The sequence below is a fragment of the Poecilia formosa genome, unplaced genomic scaffold, assembly GCF_000485575.1.
Source record: "Poecilia formosa unplaced genomic scaffold, Poecilia_formosa-5.1.2 Scaffold302, whole genome shotgun sequence".
Taxonomy (NCBI): Eukaryota; Metazoa; Chordata; class Actinopteri; order Cyprinodontiformes; family Poeciliidae; genus Poecilia; species Poecilia formosa.
Genome location: NW_006800241.1, coordinates 208,666 through 227,655, shown reverse-complemented (window position 1 = coordinate 227,655; position 18,990 = coordinate 208,666). Strand labels below are relative to the sequence as shown.

The 18,990-nt window shown below is 40.2% G+C and overlaps 1 protein-coding gene and 1 long non-coding RNA gene across 3 annotated transcripts in view; both read left to right on the top strand.

Annotated features, from left to right (window-relative positions):
- Positions 1-18,990, top strand: part of man1a2 (mannosidase, alpha, class 1A, member 2) — a 114,397-nt gene that overhangs the window by 86,162 nt on the left and 9,245 nt on the right. For both annotated transcript variants that reach the window (XM_007572499.2, XM_007572498.2), the window contains exons 8-12: positions 3,073-3,196; positions 4,472-4,565; positions 9,331-9,446; positions 9,542-9,761; positions 12,468-12,640. In XM_007572499.2, coding sequence (XP_007572561.1) covers positions 3,073-3,196; positions 4,472-4,565; positions 9,331-9,446; positions 9,542-9,761; positions 12,468-12,640 — 727 coding nt within the window. The remainder of the gene's footprint in view (positions 1-3,072; positions 3,197-4,471; positions 4,566-9,330; positions 9,447-9,541; positions 9,762-12,467; positions 12,641-18,990) is intronic.
- LOC107832989 (uncharacterized) lies at positions 8,051-9,201 on the top strand. Its single transcript, XR_001658696.1, has 2 exons — positions 8,051-8,622; positions 8,709-9,201. It is a non-coding gene; the product is annotated as an uncharacterized LOC107832989 (long non-coding RNA).

Here is an 18,990-nt window from a genome sequence, read left to right as displayed (position 1 = left end):
GATTGGTTTTGTTGCTCACTGGAACTTCAAATTCAAAGTTAGAAAGTACAACCTTTACCAAAATAATAATAATAATGCATTTTATTTCTATAGCACTTTTCTGAACAGTCGCACACTTTACATGAATCACGTAAAATCACAAAGTATATCAAAATCATAAAAGGAGAACATTTAAATACAAAGAAGTAAAAATATATCTATCTGTGTGTAGAAAACCTCACATCCCATGGTGCTCGTATTTACTGAAGATGAAGGGAAAAAGGAGCAGTTTGCAAAAAAATCAAGAACAGCCTGTAAATCAGCTGTATAGTCTGAATCTGCGTCCCTTGAATAGGTCTGTGAAATAAACTACAAACCATTAAGGAAGCCGAGGGAGCAACTGGTTGCCATGGATACTTTGAACAAGACCTGTTTCAAAGATTAGCAGTGTTTTGTTTTTTCCCTGCAGTGCTGCACCCCTAATACTGCTTAGGTTTGAGCTCCTAAATGACAAATGGATACGAATATATACAACTCAAAAAAACGCTGGAAATTAAAGCAAGTGTTTTCACTGTAACTTTTAGGAGTCAATATTCAAGTTATAACCAAACGTTAACAGTACCTTAAGAAACTACAACTCCATGACTACACTTCACCTCTTTCCACAAAATTGCCACGCTTTACTCAAATGTTTGACCTGCTTTTGTTAAAAAAAATCAAAAAACAAAGAGCAAGTAGGAGACGTGCATCACGTCTTTGCAGCTGGTTTTAAAACACAAATGTTGGTGCACACGTCGTTCCCCTGACATCGGTACCTTTCAAGGTTACCTGTGCTGCCCCGCTCTGCCGTTTTACTCTGTCACAGTGCTGTTTTCACCCAGTAACTATTTGAGCTCATTATTGCAGTGTAGCCAGCAAGGTGGTTGAAAGGAGAAAACACACAAACCTGATTCACAACTTGCCAAAGTGTGTCACAATCTGTCTTTTTGTCAGTGTTGTCGCCTGTCTTTTTCCGGTCATAGCATCGTTTAGATCTCATTTTAAGTGTACAAAACGGACAGATTCTGCAGGTTTTGTGAACAATAAGTAAGTTGAAATAGAAAAGTTGTGTGTAAATATAGCAGCTTGGTTGAAAAGCTTGTAGAGTCAGAATCTGCTTCTATGGCCAAGTTTGTGTTTCGCTTTGCTTTCAGTGGTGACGTTTAAAATAGAAACGTACACAGGCAAATGAAAAGACAGTTTGTCCTGTAAATACGTATGAACTGTATGCAGAGACATGGTTGAATTAGTACAAATATGCAATCTGGTATCTGTCTGCAGACGCTGTTTAGAGACACAGCCTTGAGGAAGAAAGTGTCTCTATTGTGTCTGGTCTTTGCAAGTAGTGCAGTCACAGTGGTGTGATGTGTGGATTTCAGGAGTTTCACAGACTCGTCTGCTGAGATGGAGTCATTTGTGTAGAGAGAAGAGAAGAGGGGCGAGGACTCGCCCCTGAGGGACTCTTGCATGTGTAAAACTTTGCAAGGGGAATATCGGCTCCTTCTTTTTGACATTTCTTCATTTCCTAGATTATTTTTTTCCATCCATAGCCTTCTTATGGTCCCACCAGAAACCTTAAATCGGGATGAGGTCGGGGCTTTGACTAGGCCAAAGCAAGCCCTGACTCTCTTTCAGACATTCTGTTTCGGTTTTGATCCAAACTTCAAATAGCCTCACATTCCCCAGTCATCACACTTTCACCTCCGTGCTTCAGTTAATAGAAGGTATTTTGCTTATGTGCATGATTTTGGTTTTCAGAATGGAAAAAGTATATAGAGAGCACAGAACACATAGTAAATCATTCATGCCATTTTTCTAGGTTTTAAAATGGATTATAAACAAGACAAGCACATGGATTATTTAATTACAATAACTTCTCTTATTTGTCATGTTTTTTACTTCTCATATATCCACATCCTTACAAACTTTGCTGAAGTGAAATCAGAGAATGAGACAGAACTCGGTAGCAGCCTCTAAGTTGACTAAGAATCTATATGTGTGAAGAAGTGCAGGTCCAAAACAAATCCATACTTCTGCTTCTCAACGGTGATCAAAGCCCCTTACGTCTGACTTAATCGTTGAAATAAAAAAAAATAGAGATTTGACTCGAATCAACATCTGAAATGCCGTCGTGCTCGACGGTTAAATTATGCTCCGAGGGCTGCAAACAACGGTGCCGGCCAATTATTTTGGCAGAGTTTTAAACACGTCCACGCTCCACCCACACAGGCGTTTTCCCTTACTTTGCCTGATTGGACTTCTTCACCGGCCAGCGTGGGTTACATGCAAACTGTGCTCATAGGGCAGAACCGTGTTTGCTAATCCCACAACCTCAAACCATTGGGATTTAATACCAGAGAGTGCTTTTTTTAAATTCTCTTAGAGGCTGTGGAAAAGTGTTAAATTGTGCTTCGTGAACCTTTGGTCCATCCCGTTAGTTCACAGCCTGCAGAAAAGCTTCACTCAGTTCCTTTTTCATCCACATAAACTAAACAATGGTGGCAAAAAAAAAAAACATTCATGTGCATCTTCTCCTTCATTTCTAACCACTATCGACGCGTAATAACTTCACATCACTTAAATCATTAAGCATTACATCAGGCTGTGACATTAAACAGTGCTTTAAAAAGCTAATGGATGGTTTGTTGCCAAGCACCGAGCTCCTGAGGTTTTAAGTAGCACAATAAAGGGAATTGTTTTTTTTCTCAAGGTAATTCTCAGGCAGAAAACCAACGCTTAACGTTTTAGTCGAGTCTCTCAGCAAATAAAACACGCTACGGGACTTAGGGCTACATCTTGAACATGACGTAAGAAATTCATCTTAGAAAGACGCACATAAAAGGGATGTTTATTGATTCCTCAACAAGCAGGAGGGTTTCACAATCTTTCTACTCCTAGCCGGAAAACAGATTTTCAGGTGTGGGTGGGAGCATTTAGACACATGAGAAACTCCGAAGCTTCTCGTCATTTTGTTGTTGGCTTAACTGAGAGTCTAACAAAATGTTCTTGATTGTATGAATTTGAGGTCTTAAGATTTTCCTGCCTCCTCTACAGCGGCGTTGGTCGTAACTGGGGTTGGGCGTCGGCCGGCAGCAGCATCCTGGCTGAGTTTGGGACCCTCCACATGGAGTTCGTTCACCTCACCTACCTGACTGGGAACCCGGTTTACTACCAGAAGGTATCACTGTTCAGTAGCATGCATCTCTGTTTCAATGACTGGGTGTTTCTACTGTTCACTGTGTTGTTGTTGAGCTAACAGTGAAAGCAGATTTGTGTTCGCCACATAGAGCCTGTGTGGTAAGATTACTTCTGGTATGCTGATGCCGTCGTGTATGACTTCAAGTTGCCTCTCAAAGTGGCAAAGCTCCACATCCATGACGTCAAGAAAACATGTCTTACCCCTTCTGACCCAGTCACAGCAGCCCAGAAATGACTAGTGTTGGTATCCAGACCCAACAGCAGTTGACTTGGTTACATCAGGAAGTGTCTCTTTCTGCCAACATCTACCAGAACGTTGGCCAGCGATCAGCATTCCTGTAGTGACTAACCAGAGTTTTAGATCCAACCACCACAGTCAATTTACTGATGTTGGAAACTGTTTATCAAATCTTCTTAACTTTGAGGCATCAAATAACTTTGAAAAGCTCCTCTACTAACTTTTCCTGATGCCAAGAAGCGAGAAACGTCTTTGTCTTCTTTAGATCGGGCCGCTGCAGTGCACTTCTCTGCAACTGCATTTCCATTACTAACATGAGCAAAAGTTTGTCGGTACTCCGCAAATGTCAGAAAAACACAATTTCACATTTGCAGTGTTTCGTTTAAATCAGAAACACAATTAAAACACGTAAATAAGCTTCTTCACGCGATACGCTATTAAAAACATGTTGTGCCATCACCTTCCTACCACTTCCTGTCTTCTTCTTTGTCTTTTCCCCCAGTAGTAACAGCTGGTTGTTAATCACGGCTTGAGAGATGCGAAAGTGTTTTACGTTTTGAAAAAAATACACTAATTTTGATACAGCCAAAAAAAAAAAAACACGCCTTATCGTAACGTAAAAACTTTTTAGCAAACATGTTTGGTTTTTTTTGGAGTTTTTTGGGTTTTTTTTGCAATTTCTGTGTTTTTTGTGAAGCAAATTTATCCTCATAATTCCAACTTGCGCTGTGATATGGTCAATGGAAATGTAGCCAACGTCATTTCCAAGCATTCAAAAGCCACACTACACCAACATGGAGGCTTCCAGGATCTTGATGACGGAGGGGAAACTCACCACACCATTATTTGCCTGGATATTCTTACTTCCCAATCAATCATTGGCAATGTTCTTCACTGACGGAGCTTTTCCATCAGTTATCAATAAGTTAGTTCAGTCCATTTCTGTTCTTCTGCCTGTGGGCAACCCTTTTCTGTCTTTTGCTACAGTCTGAAACTTCTTTCATGTGTTTGTTTCAGGTGATGCACATCCGCAAGCTGCTAGCTAAGATGGACCGACCCAACGGCCTCTACCCAAACTACTTAAACCCTCGCACAGGCCGCTGGGGCCAACGTAAGTACACAATAGAAGTCTTTCTTGATTTTTCTGTCTTAAATCTTAACGTTTCTGGATCGCTGGCGTCCGACCAACCTGTTTGGAGAGGTCCGAAGATGTTCTTGCGAGCTTCCAACGGCCCCTCGCTCCTAAGTGTGCCGTTATGACGGAAAACAAGAGATTAGCACCGTGAGAAGTGGAGACAAAAGTCCCATGGATCTTCGTTAATGAGGACAAATTGAATCAGGCAGAAGACTGAAGATGGGGAGTTTTTCGTTGTCGCTAGATTGATTACATTTGGCAGTTTGCCCAGAGAAATGATCGGCTCTCAGAGAGAAGTTATTGAAGAAGTGACAGAGGTTTTCCTCTGGAACCTTTTATTCCTAACTAATGCACTTTTTGGCTTCCATTAAACGGATTTATTTGTTCTAATTCACACCGCTATCCTAAGTAGACCAGTTTATATTATTACATTTAGATACAGACTTTATTTTGACAGGAATGCTGTTGAGAAACGCTCCACTGCCTTCCTGTTTGAAATAAACATACGGTTTATATCTGAACATTTTAATTTATTTTCATTCGTGTTGCGCTTCGGCGAATGACTCAGCAAAACAGAGTGAAATAAACTATTTCATGATGTTCAGTTGATTTATTTGAAACAAAGCATTGATGACCAGATATCATCTTGATATTCATCGAGAGGAAATAAAAAGATGAAATCTGCAATACACTGCATCCGTATGTTTGCGTAGGCTAAAGGTTACCATGGCGACTGTGCTAGGCTATATTGAGCATATTGAGTTCCACCAAGTTAATAGCAAATAGTAAATATGTAGAACTGTGTTCTGCTTGGTTCTGATTCGTTCTTTCTGTCGGCTTTTGTTTTGTAATATTTTGGCTAATTGAGTGTTAAGATGATTATTCCCTCTGCTTTCTCGTTGCTGTGCAGCTGGAAGTATTTTTTTCTTTTCTTTTGTTGTTTTAATTTTTGACAGTTCTCACAGTGTGTAACCGTGGCAACAAGGAACCTTTTTTTTTACAGCTGGGAGCCGCTGATTAGCATCTCAAAAGCTCAAATAACCTCTGTACTACGACTCTAACGTTAACCTAAAGTTCAAATCTCTGCCACCTATCACAACAGGCGACGCTGCCTGGTCAAGCTTCACAACGCTGTGAAAATGTAACTTACTACGGCATTTAATTTCCCTCTGGGTGAAAAGTAAAGTATTTTTGAATCGACTTTAAATATCTCCCTTCAGAATTTTATTAAGTTTACGTTTCAAACAAGTTAAACTGCTGATCTTTACAAGCGGAGCAGCGCATTAATGGACGGACAGGTGGCACGGCAGTCGGACTGATGTGCTTATAAGTGCGGAGTTTGAGCCAAAAGCTGGGGGAAAATAAATGGATGGAAACTGTAGGGAGGGCAGGTTGATTGAGGGATGGTTGAGTACATTAATGGATTGGAAGTTAGCCGGCGGACCGCACCAGAAGACGGATGCTTATGGATGGTTTGTGTTTGCGTCAGGAGGTTTCATTAGTGTTCTAGCGCAGACGGCAACACGCTTTTTCTTAATTTACCATCATTACCTCAATCCGTTTAATTGACTGAAAATGACGAGATGATTTCTAATGGTCCTTTAAAAGGTGATATAATTTTTTTTATTTATTTATTTTTTATATGAAATAATTATTTCTAATCGAGCCGTGCGGTAATCACGCCCCCATCAAACGACTACGCTTTTTCCCAGAAGCAAAGCGTAAGTGGGTGCCTGTAGCAGCTTGGAGGCTTTGCTGAGTCTGAACAACAAAAGCAAGAAAATAATCAAAGTTCGTTGAGGGTTTTTTCTTTCTGTTTTTCCATCTTGGATGAAAATTCAGCCTTAATCGGCTCGAGGCCTCCAGGGTGTAAAGGCTGATGCCGCGCAAACAGCAACATGACTGAAATCCAAAGCTTGTTGTGGCAGCTAACGACATAATGTTTCTTTTCTCAAACATGTTATCATCTGAAGCATTTTGTAGCTTTTTTTATGTTCTATGTGAAGTTTGTTTTTATAACCTACATTGTCCGTTTTAACAAATCCATTTGATCAAAACAGCGTGACGAGCTAAAAGCTGAACTTTTATCCAAAAACTAAACTCATATATACTTTACACATGTTTTTTTCCTCATGTTGTTGCATTACAACCACATCTTGAATGTGGACACCTCCATCTTTGGGAATCAATCATACTGTAGAGTGTGGAAAGCATTGAACTCTTCCCGTTATCCACTTTATAATACAGCAGCTTTCCAGTATAATTTATCTGTTTTGTTCATTTGGGTTTTACTTCTTTCCTTCTCCCACATTAATTCTTGAAGGACTCCAATAAAACACGTTTTGTTTTGTGAGACAACAAATTAACTTGATTTGAAATGACAGCTCATCCAAACCCTTCCTTCACATTAAGTCCCCAGTGTTTGGAACAGGGTGTGTGTGTGTGTGTGTGTGTGTGTGCGTGTGTGTGTGTGTGTGTTGTGTGTGTGTGTGTGTGTTTGCACCTGTCAGTGAAGCACACTTGAGTCGTAACTCACTACTCATTTAAATTCATTACAGCTCTGTTTGTACAGTAGGTTTTCAGGCTGGGGAGACTCTCTGGGCCGTCTATTGTTCTAATCAGCACAAAGCACCAGTAACATGGAGTCCTCTGTGACCATATTAAAACTCTTCTGTCAAACTGTTTCTCCCCCATGCTTTCATTTCCTGTTTAGCATAACAATTTGTCCTCTCCTCCATGAATCGTGTCATTTTGCACTAACTCACTCCAGCAGTAGGATTTTCTCTTCTTTGTGGTTTAGTGATCCTCCTTTACTTTTATTTGATGTCTAAAAGTAATATTTTAATGCAGTCGGCTAACAGCGACTCAAAAGCCCTTTTGTTAATTTATTATTATTCAGTACCAGTTTTAGCTCATTCATATTTATCTCTTGTATATACTCTGTGAAATCTTAAGTTTGCTGCTGGACCATTTTATTTTTAATAAAAACATTGCCAGCATGATGTGTAAAACTACTTTAAACATCGTTTAAGTAGTTTTAAAATTAAAACACAAAAATAGTAAAACTACAATTCTTCAACAATAATAAACTATAGAATTAGCGTCTGAGTCCCACATTTTACTTTGAAATGCACAGCCTAAAGCTGATTACTTTCCATTGAATCCATGATGTTTATGAACCAGTTCTTCAAAACACCACCAGATGGCGGCGTCACTCGCTCTGAAAGTCGTTGAACTCCTATTTTACATCTGTAAGTTGTGTTCATAAGTATTAAAAATCGTCCACAAAAACATCTTTGTGTTTATAAACAGCTTTGATAAATTGTAATATTAAGCCAACTTTGGATAAACAGGAAATTAAAGTTATAAAATTGGGGATGAATAGGCATTACAGGGGCAGTAGCCCAGGGCGCCAACTTGGGGGGAGGGGAGGTGCCCAAGGATTTTTTTTTTAATTTTTTTTTAATGAATGCATATTTTGCAAACATTGTACTATGTTTAAAACTCATTGACCCAAATTAGGTAACCTGTATTAATATTTTGGGGATTTTTATGAATTTATGAATTAACAATATTCAAATCTTAGAAAAGTATAAAGTTATAGTCCATTTCTTTGGGGACAACACAGAGTTATCGCCTTAAACCTACAATGCATCAGTTCATATGGACTGTCTGTTACTGTACTGTAATTTGCATTAGTAAAATATTTTTTCCTTAGTGGATTTGGCACCGGCTCCAGCCCAGAGGCCCTCATCCTTGTAAATCCGGCCCTGCTGGTGACGCATCCACATGGTTTCGTTCTCAGACTTTCTTCCGCTTGAAAACTTTTGAAGAACACCTTCCGAAGCGTTTCACAATTCAACAGGCGTAAAACCAGGAGGGAGAAAAAGCTGCATTGAGCTGCAGTTAAGAGCATTTCCATCTGTTGTAAATGACTGCTGTTAAAACGGACTTTTTAAGGAGACGTTTGAAAGAAGACCAGAGGAAATAAACAGCGGAGCCACGCTCATCGCTCAGCCTCGGTGTCGTGAAGGTGGGGTTGCCACAATTCTGCTTGACAAAGACAGAATGAATAATTCATTCTCCTCTTTTGCTCTTTGTCTTTGAATATCCCTCCAGTTCCCTAAAGGCATGTTATTCACCTCCAGATCAAGAGCTTGATAAGACACAAAGCATCTGCTCAGATATCAGATGTGGCTACCTGGAGCGGAGGAGAGTCTGAAATTAATCCCATTTCTCCACAGAGAGACGGGGATAGCCTTTTTATTTATTTATTTATTTATTTTTTAAATAACTAAAGGATAAAACTAGAATAAGTCTGAACCTTCCCTCTTGATTCCAGCAGGTGGGCCTGCAGTGGACGTCATATACGTGTTTTTACTGTAAAAATACTAAAATGAAGGGAGAAAAGAACTCATTTTAACTCTGCTGGAACGTTTCCACTCTAAACGGAGTCCCGTTTTCACTCTGCTTCGTCCAGCTACTCAAGCTGTGTAAACCTCAGTAATTATTACCGGGAACAGTGAAATATGAGACGGTAAACAAAACGAGGAAAACCAGAAAGCGTGCTGCCAGTATTTTGTGGCTGCCGAGAAGTGAAGGGAGAAAAAAATAAATAAATCAAAACATGGCTTCGGTTGATGCTGCGCTTTGCCAAGGACGTTGAGGCACAGATTAGAACTGAATAATTCATGCTCATTCTCTCCGTCTCCAGCTAATCTCAGAACTCGTCTCTCCGCAGATCACACCTCGCTGGGAGGACTGGGCGACAGCTTCTACGAGTACCTGCTGAAGGCCTGGCTCATGTCCGACAAAACCGACACGGAAGCCCGCAAGACCTACGACGACGCCATCGAGGTGCGCCGCCGCGACTCCTCGCGCAGCTTTCGGGCCCGTCCCGCTTCACGTCTGCGTGTTTGTTAAATCCGGAGTTAAATGTTTTTCCACCCCAGGCCATCGAGCGCCACCTCATCCGCAAATCCAACGGCGGGCTGACGTTCATCGGCGAGTGGAAGAACGGCCACCTGGAGAGGAAGATGGGCCACCTGGCCTGCTTCGCCGGCGGCATGTTCGCGCTGGGCGCCGACGGCTCGCCGGACGACAAGGCCGGCCACTACCTGCAGCTCGGTGCAGAGATCGCCCACACCTGCCACGAGTCCTACGACAGGACAGGTGACGCTTCTTTTAGTTGTTTGGTTTTTATCCAGAGTTTTTCTTGTCCTTTCAATATTTTGAATGTGTTGATTTTGTTATCTGTTCAGCACTTAGTCGCTGATGTTGTTGTTTTGGAATGCTTTATAAAAGACGTAGTAGAAGAAGGGATGCACCGATCTGCCTTTTTCACTTCTAGTACCGATATCTCAGGATTAGCATTGGCCGATAGCGATCCATTACAGAAAAACATTCTGAATTTACTTAAAACGTTTCTTCTTTTAAACACAGACATAAATGTAATGAAGTACAAATTAATTTAATAATTCTGCACCAGTACAGCACACTGAAATACACCAATAGCTTCCCAGGTTTGGTCAAATATGTAAAAACAACACTAATTTAGTTTGTTCAACATAAATATATAATAATGAAACTGTACGTGGATATAGTGCTTTTGAAAAGTGTTCAAACTATAACATATTTTGGGGGGTTTGCATCACAGACTAAACACAAAGTAGAGGCTTAAGAAAAAAAAGAGATTTATGACTTAAAAATGAAAATGCATGCCACACTTTAGATGATTGTTTGTAAAATAAAAAACATGGTGGGACCAGTAGAAACGAGAAATCTGGTTGGTTTATGAGAAGATGCTAGCTAAAATGTTATGAGCCCTAACGTTAAAGCAGTAATCATAAACATTAGCTTTGCTAACGCTAAAATGCTGTTCCAACATGGTATTTAGTGTAAGCTAACGCGCTGAAGCGTTTCGTCTGTTTTACTGTTGAACTGCAGCGATGCATTTTGGATAGACAGTAAACTTAATTTGCCATCTTCATCACAAGCGTCAGGAGAGGAAACATGTCTGCTGCTTAAACCATTTTCACCCACTTCAAAATAAAAGCATGAATATCTACGGCTAGTCGCTTGGAGTCGATAGCCAAAACTTCAACTCCGATGTCAAACTTTAATCAACTAAGAGTTTACAAGACAGTCGAGTAAATTTAGAAATTACCAGGAAAAATGAATGAAAAATAAAGCTAAGTGAGCTAAATGTTTTCAAAGTTAGCAAGAGCGCTAAAAGAAAAATTATCTCTGCTATTAGCGGATTAGCATAAGTGTGCCCACCACTAGGAGTGGTGACGAAGCTAAACGCAAGGAAATCCTGACAGAAAAACGTAAAGGCTGCGAAACATGAAGCCAAATGCACATATTTATTTGGCCTCATGTTCTAATGTGACCTCATGTTTCAGATTTTTATTTGTAAAAACAAGTAGAAAACAGTCCACCAACTTTATGTCAATGCACTCCTTTCTGTTGCCACTGAAATACTTGTAATTTGTGGTTGAAAGGTGAGAAATGCTGTGCCGTGCGTCATACAATTCACTCCCTGGCCAGTAAAACGTCCCATTCCAGCACATCTCCTGGAACCATATTTCATGTTAAATGTGACACACATTGGCAGTGACATGTTGGCGAGCTTATTAATTCATTTCCATCAACATTGCTCATTATTTTAATGAAGATCTTTAACGATCAAGACACATGTGTGGACAGTTTTCTCCTCTAATCCCAAAGTTTCTCAGTGCTGCAGTGTTTTAGGTTCTGCGCTCCGGGCCTTCTTTCACATTTCCAGCCCCATTAATCATCCTGCTGCCATCTTGGATTATTTGCTGCTGGGAAAGCATGGATTTATTAATGGATAAGTTTGCCTATTTGGCATATTAAGCTGGCAGCTGATCTCATTCCACACATTGCAGACCTATAAAACAACTGAGTCCCACCCATAGACATGTAAGTGGGCTACTACAGGTATGAAATGAGGAAAGAGGCTAAAATAACAGGAAATATTGTCTTGGTGGTGTTTTTTTATTTTTTTGATCCAGCCATATATCTTGTATTTTCCATGATTTTGGGGCGGGGCTTAGAATCTAATATGGTCATCAGACATCCTGTTTATGACTATAAATTTTTTTCTTATTTATTTATAAATTTTTTTAAACTTTGTTAGTTTTTCCTCTCCTTTAACGAAGCCTGACTGAGATCAAATAAATCAATAAAACTTGTCAGCGGTCTGATGCGGCATCATGTGCAAGTCGGTAAAATTGTGATGTCACTCTGAGCGGGTGGAGAGTGGGGTTGCCACGGCAACAAATGAAGACGGAGGGGAGGTGAGAGAGAAGCGCGCGGGGAATGTTCCCGGCGGCGGTCAGGCTGTCTAAATTTGGGCTCTCGGTTATTGAGCGGTCAGCCTTTGGGGAACTTTCCGCCTTGCTTGTGCCGCGGCGCCGTAATCTGCTCAGAGACGAAAATGCTGCTCTGTCAGCTTCTCCGTGTTTCCCTCCCCCCCTCCTAATACTCGGTACGCTTAATTGGCTGAAGACATTGGTTGTAAAAAGATTGAGGAAAAAAAACAAAAAAGCTAGTAAAATCAATGCGGCTGGATGCTTTTTATGACTTACACATGTGTGTATCTGTGTGTGTGTATCTGTGTGTGTGTTTGCCCACACACTCCTATGCGGAGTCTAATTATCAACAGCAACTGGACCATTAAGACAAACAGGGAGCAAAAGATAATGTTGATCTCAATTCTCCTCTTTCAACTCTTAATTTGTTCCTTTCACTCTCTCCCCTCCTTTGTTTACCCTCCTAACTCGCCAACTCTATTCTACCTTTCTCTCTCTCTCTCTTCCTTCCTCTACCCCTCCATCATCATCATCACCCCAGTCCTGAAGCTGGGCCCAGAGGCCTTCAAGTTCGACAGCGGCCTGGAGGCGGTGGCCGTGCGGCAGAATGAGAAGTACTACATCCTGCGGCCGGAGGTCATCGAGACCTACTGGTACATGTGGAGGTTCACCCACGACCCCAAATACAGGCAGTGGGGCTGGGAGGCGGCTCAGGTAAGGACCAACGCTGACTTGGATTTTATTCTGGAGCTGCAGTGTGTCACGTTTTACAGATTTGTTACAGAATGCCAGATAACCAGTGAAAATAATATTAAATCGAGCTCCTCTTCCTTCACCCTCTGTAGAAACAACCAATCAGAGTCAAGAGGAGGGTCTTAGCACTGTCAGTCAAGCTAGTATACATGCTGCTAAATGTGCTAATAGCGGAGAAACGGCTTACTGTGCAAAAAAAACACAGTAAGTGTGGTGGACATGCTAACTAGCTTTAGCATTGATGAAAGGCTTTGGTTTGGCAGAGAGAGCGAGGGCATACATAAGCATGATTGACAGCGCTAAGACCCTCCTCCTAGCTCTGATTGGTTGTTTCTGCCCTTGGATCAAGAGGCAGAGGAGCTCTATTTTTATCCTGTTATCTGTCTAATCTTATGCTGTCAGGACATAGTGATGGGTTAATATGTAATAAATATATTTTTAAAAATCATATTTTTTATAAAAGTTACATAATAGACAGATGAACATTTTACCCTCGTTATCACTTCTCTGTTTCCTTGTACATACGCCACAAAGAGCATTTTAGGTTTTTAGAGGTTTTGCATTACTTCCATTAAGGCCACCGATTCAGTGCTGTGCAAAAGTATTCATACTCTGAGCTTCAGCATTCAGCCTCTGTAGTTTTCTGGAAGCTTGTTCCAGAAAACTGCAAGACACCCAAAACACTGAGTTCCTCTAAATCCAGGCTAAAAGTCCACGTTTGATTAGTAGCAACTGGAACTCTGAACAACATATTGGATGGATATTGATGATTTCGGTGACGGTATTTAGTGGCCTTGCCTTGTTGCTGAAATGTGCCACACAAATAAACCTTCACTTGACATTTTGTCACATTAAAAGCACAAACTTTAATGTATTTTATTTGAATCTTAATGCGATCGACCAACACATACAGAGAGTCTGATTGGAAAGTGGAAGGAAAATTAGTTTCCCCTCCAATCTCAATCTTTTATAAAATCATAAACGTCTCTCTGTGCGGCCTGCGTTTATGTTCAGCCCTCCTGAGTTGCTGCTTTGTTGAACCTCATTTTGATGCGACAAGCTGCTCTGCACGTCTATGAATGAAATTTCTGCCCATCGGTCTGCCAAGTTTTCCTCTGTCAGATGGAAAACGGTGAAGTAGCAAAACATCAATAAGCAGTCGCTTTGTAGTCTCAGTTGGAATCAGATCTCCTCCCAAATGTTGCTTATTTGTTTGCTTTGACTGGACCGTTCTAACAAATCAATCCTCCAGCACTGTTCTGTCTCATTCAATCTCCCGTTATCAAAGTGGGAATGATTTGTTCACCATAGATAGCACTTTGAGTGGAAGCAAAAAATATATATTTAAAAATATATATTTAGTGTTATTTGAGCTAAAACTCATTTTTCCCCCCAAATCTTTCCTGTGTTCGCCACATGACTCTTTCGACAGTACGTTTTTATTTCTTGCAACCTCTGCATAAATTTGAATACACATCTTCCGTTAACAGATTCTCACACCTGAACTGTTTATTTCTGCAGTTAGCTGCTTCCAATTAATGAAATTTAACTCCTGAAAAACATTTTCTTCTTCTTCTGTACTTTTATGCAGCAATGTGTGTTGATCTACCACATCAAATCCCAAAAGTGAAAGTATGTGGTTGCAGCATGAGAAGATGTGAATATTCAAAGAGCACGATCACTCCTGCAGTGCAGTCAGCTACCAATTGTGTTGTTCTGCAGCGTGTTCAAGATGGCGGCGGAGTTAAAATAGCCTCTGGTGTATAAAAGGCTCCACCTGTTTTCCTCCAGCCTCCTCGTCGTGTTGGAAGCTCGTCACAAACAGAACGTCGTCGAAGAGCTTCCCGCTTTAAATCTGAGATCAATGGCTCCTGTCACAGTTCCCTTTCATATCGGGCTAATTATCGTTATTGAATGCCTAAAATTCGCATTAAGGGCCACGGCTATTATTTGTCATTACGAGCTGAAAACAGCACATCGGTCATAATGGGAGAAATGAATGTAATCAGTGAGGTTCGGAAATATAGAGCGCGTCTGAAACGATTGCCTCGATGAATGCACAAAGAGAGAGCAGGCAGGTGAAATATAGCAGCTAGTGACTCCCAGGTGCTCTGCAGTCAGTGTCGTCCAAAGCTCATTCTGATTCAGGATGGGGTTAAAGAGGCAGCATTATGTACAAGTGACTTTTTTTTTAAAAACTCACCTGGAGAGTTTTTGATTCTTTCATGCATGTTTGAGAAATCCTTTAATCTCCATGGCAACCTGTAGAAAACGCCTGGAATGAGCTGCAGTTTCCAAATTTCCAAGCTTCCGCCTCACAGAGCACCCCGTCCCTCTTGGCTCCCCCAATCAGCTCCTTCAGACTAGCCAGCAGCAATTAGCAAACACCTGGTGGAGCTGAGCATCTGTTTACCTCATTATAGGAGCTACTTCTCAGTGCAACTCCGGTAAAAACGTTAAAGGGTTAATAGAGGAGCCATGTTGTGATGACTTCCTGGAGGCAGAGTTTCAAAAAGAGCGGGAGCTTCTTAAAGAGACAGAGGCTCAATTTCAAGTCAAATTTCTTTCTAGTCATGTTTTATACAGTTCTGGAAAAAAAATTAAAGACCACTTAAAATGATCAGCTTCTCTGATTTTACTCTTCATCTGTATATGATTGAGTAAAATGAACATTGTTCTTTTATTCTATGAACTATCGACAACATGTCTCAGGAATTACAAGCAAAAAAATTATTTGCAGAAAATGAAAAATAATCAAAATAAGATGCAAAATAAGGTTAAAATGACCTTAAATAGTATAAAGAAAACAAGTTCACAACAATATTAATGTTTGAACTCAGGAAGAGTTCAGAAACCAATATTATAATGTATGGTTTAAAAAAATCATGAGGTTTTCAATGGGTTCAGTGCAATGGGCTCTTCATTTGTTCCAGAGCTGTATGTAGCATTTTTATAACAGTTGATTGTTATAAAATACATACTGCCCCTTTAAAGAGACGCTTTGACACACATCTATGAGAAAAAAGGAAAAGTTTTAATCACTTTTGTTTCCTCTTCCATACGTTGTTGAAAACGTTCAACACCGGTATTTTGTCTTAATTTCATCTTTTGCTCTATATTTCTTAGTTTCTTCTGAAGCCTTTTTTTAATCATCCTTTACAACAAGGACTTTTTTAATCACAGCATAAATCTCATCTCCCATAAATGTTTATTTAATCGGGGTGACGTCACATGGCTACATCCTGTCTCTAACGGCTGGATGTTAAAAGTTTGCTCCCATTTGAACCCGCCTCCTCCGTGCGACTGCTTGATGTGGTCTTTTAAGCAGGAGATCTGCTTTATTTCTGCTTGTTTTTTCGAGACAACCTTTACTTCTTCCTGTGTGTTATGATAAAAGCCGTCTGAAAATAGCACCGAGCTGAAAGCCTCCTCTGACGGGGGGATTAGAGCGCTCACCGTCTATATGAGTCGGCGCGAGACTCGTCGTTTTCATCTTCTTTCCATCTCTTGTTTTTCTCCTTTCTCCTGCCAGTCGTCGTGTCATTTAGTTTTAGTCTCTCTCTCTTCTTAGCAGCTCTTTGTTTTTGTTTTTCTGAGTGGGAGTAAATAGCATATGAGCACAAGTGCCAAGCAAATGTACTGGCAGGTGTGTTTATTAGCCGCGATCCTGAGTGACACTAAAGAGAGCTGGCGCTGAAGGCCTCGTCTTTACTTCCTTTTGCTTGGTTGAACCTTATAGGTAAACAGTTATAAATGTGATGGAAGAGATTCTTATTTAATGGCAGATTTATGCGGTTATAGTTCTGCATGTTGATCTGGACTGTGTGGAGTTTCAGTGGGTTTTAAGTGAAAATGTTTTCTGAAACGCTTTAAGCAGCTTTAAAGTGAAAATTAAAGCAAAAATTATTAATCTGTTAAACTATTGGTCTCTTATAAACCACATTTTAATTTGATGCTTCAGAGCATCATCCAGTAACTTTTACAGGGTTACCTGGAAAATCTTTGAATTTCAGTTGGATGTTTTCAAGGTTTGGAAAGTGCTTGATTTCTATATAAAGTGATATTCAAACTGTGAAGTTTTGTAGTAAAGTACAACCTAATGTTTGATTAAAAACATACATTTGGAAAGTGTTATAAACAGTCTTACCTGGAGTGTTACCTGGATTCTTTCATGCATATTTGAGAAATCCTTTAGTCTCCATGGCAACCATTCAGCTGTGCAAAACACCTGGGTGGACTTAGCTCCGCCTTTAAGACGAAGCTCCTCCTCAGAGCTGCAGTTTCCAAGTTTCCACCTCACTGAGCTATCCTTCCTCCACTCAGCTCCTTCAGACTAGCCAGCAGCAATTAGCAAACACCTGCTGGAACTGCCGTTTTCATTTGGTAACAGAGGGAAGATGCTGTGATGTTCCAGAAAGAGTAGGAGCTTCTTAAAGTGACAGAGGCCCAATTTCAAGGTACATGGTAAAAGTTCTATATCATATTTGAGATGTATAGCATTTTTCTAACAACTGAAGTCGTCATAGTTATCCGACTGTGCTACAAACCAGCACTATGTACCTGGAAAATATATAATACTGCCCCTATAAGGTCAGTTAGAATCACCAAAACTATTTTGAGAGACAACATTTTGTTGTATTTTAGTTGATCTTGTTGTAAAATATCAAATACTATCACAATACATTATAAGGAATAGTAATTAATTATATCATATGATAGTAAATTGAATCTGTCTTCTTTGGTTCATTTGTATTGTTTTTATGGAGAGTATTTTTGAAAACTTACTTTGAAAAGTTATGATGTAAAGCACTTTGAAATGCCTTGCTGGTGAAATGTGCTGTACAAATAAAATTTGATTTGATTTGAAAATGTTTGAAAAGTGCTTGAATTTTACTGTGGGAAAACTGTTTTTACGCTATCTAGAATTGGGCCAAACTGGGCTACGTTGGAGGGTTTAAAATGGAAAAAAAACAACTTGGACTTTATTCTGTTGGCTCAGAATATGTCTCCCAGGACTTTCAGATTCTTTCTGTACAGAAATCAGGCTCGTATGTTTCATTAAAAATTGTATGTTTAGTTTGTTTTTACATTTTTCATAGCAAAATACATTTTTGTTACCCATGTTGCAGAAAGTTTGGACTGCCCTGATGTAATTTAATGGAGCACACCTACAATAAACTCTCAGCCTACTGAGAAGTATTAGGAAGTACTAGGAAGTACTAATACTTCCTAGTATTTCAGGTTTGTTGTTTTTCTCCCCATAAGACGAAACTCTAACAAGCAGCACTTTCGTTTACTTCGCCTCATCGTTGCTAAAAGTTCTGCGTTTTCCTCCCTGAATTCGTGGTTTTCCACTAATTGTCTTCACATCAGGTTTGTCACTCATTACCTGAGGCTCTCTCCGAACGCCTCTCCTCCTCCGGTACTGTCTGTACTCTAACCCACTCACGTCTCGCAGACACCTGCAGTTTTCTCCAGATGACGCTCTCAGCCTCAGCTCCACACAGCTACATTTCTCCGCTCGTGGGTTTAGTTAAATGCATTTCTCTGACATAGCTGAGCAAGCCGACTTCCTCATGCAAACACCTGAGCCTCGGCGTGTTGCATAAACGGCTGTCAGACTGTTGCGGGCCACTTGATTAGATGCACCTGTTCAGTTGCTTGTCAACACCAAGGTCTGGTTTTATAACTCCAAAGTGACCCACATTCACAGAAGAAGAACGTTGGCATCACACAGGAGCGCTCCGTCTACGGAAGTAATAATGGACGCCGCCGTCTACGGATTGATTTTAAAGTTGTCAAGCAACGGGAGCCGACGGCACAATATCATAAGATGAAGGAAGTTTAAAAAAGAAAAAAGTAATATTAACTTGTGGAGTCCAACCTGCTACAGGCGAGGAGCGTCCAACAAAACGACTTAAACATCCAGATGAGCTGGTGATGCTGGTTGGTTTGCATTTGTATGTCCATACGGCTGTCGCAGTTAATCAATTCATCGCATGGTAAATTAAAATAAGTTTGATAATTTCCATTCATTTGAAGAGCAACTTTGTTCACAGAAACATAATCTGTTTTATTTGTTGTTTCGGATTTTGTTCCCCCCCGTTTGTTTTGTCGTGAAGATATTTAAAATATCCTTCTAAGCATTCCTTACAAAACTGAAGTTTATTTGTCTCTGAGGGAACGAATTTGCATTATTGTGCAATCAATATATTACTTGAAAATTGTCCAAAACAACGATATTATTTATCACAATAATTTCTGGGCCTATTTATTGTCTAGCAAAATTTATTGTGACAAGCCTGTATGTG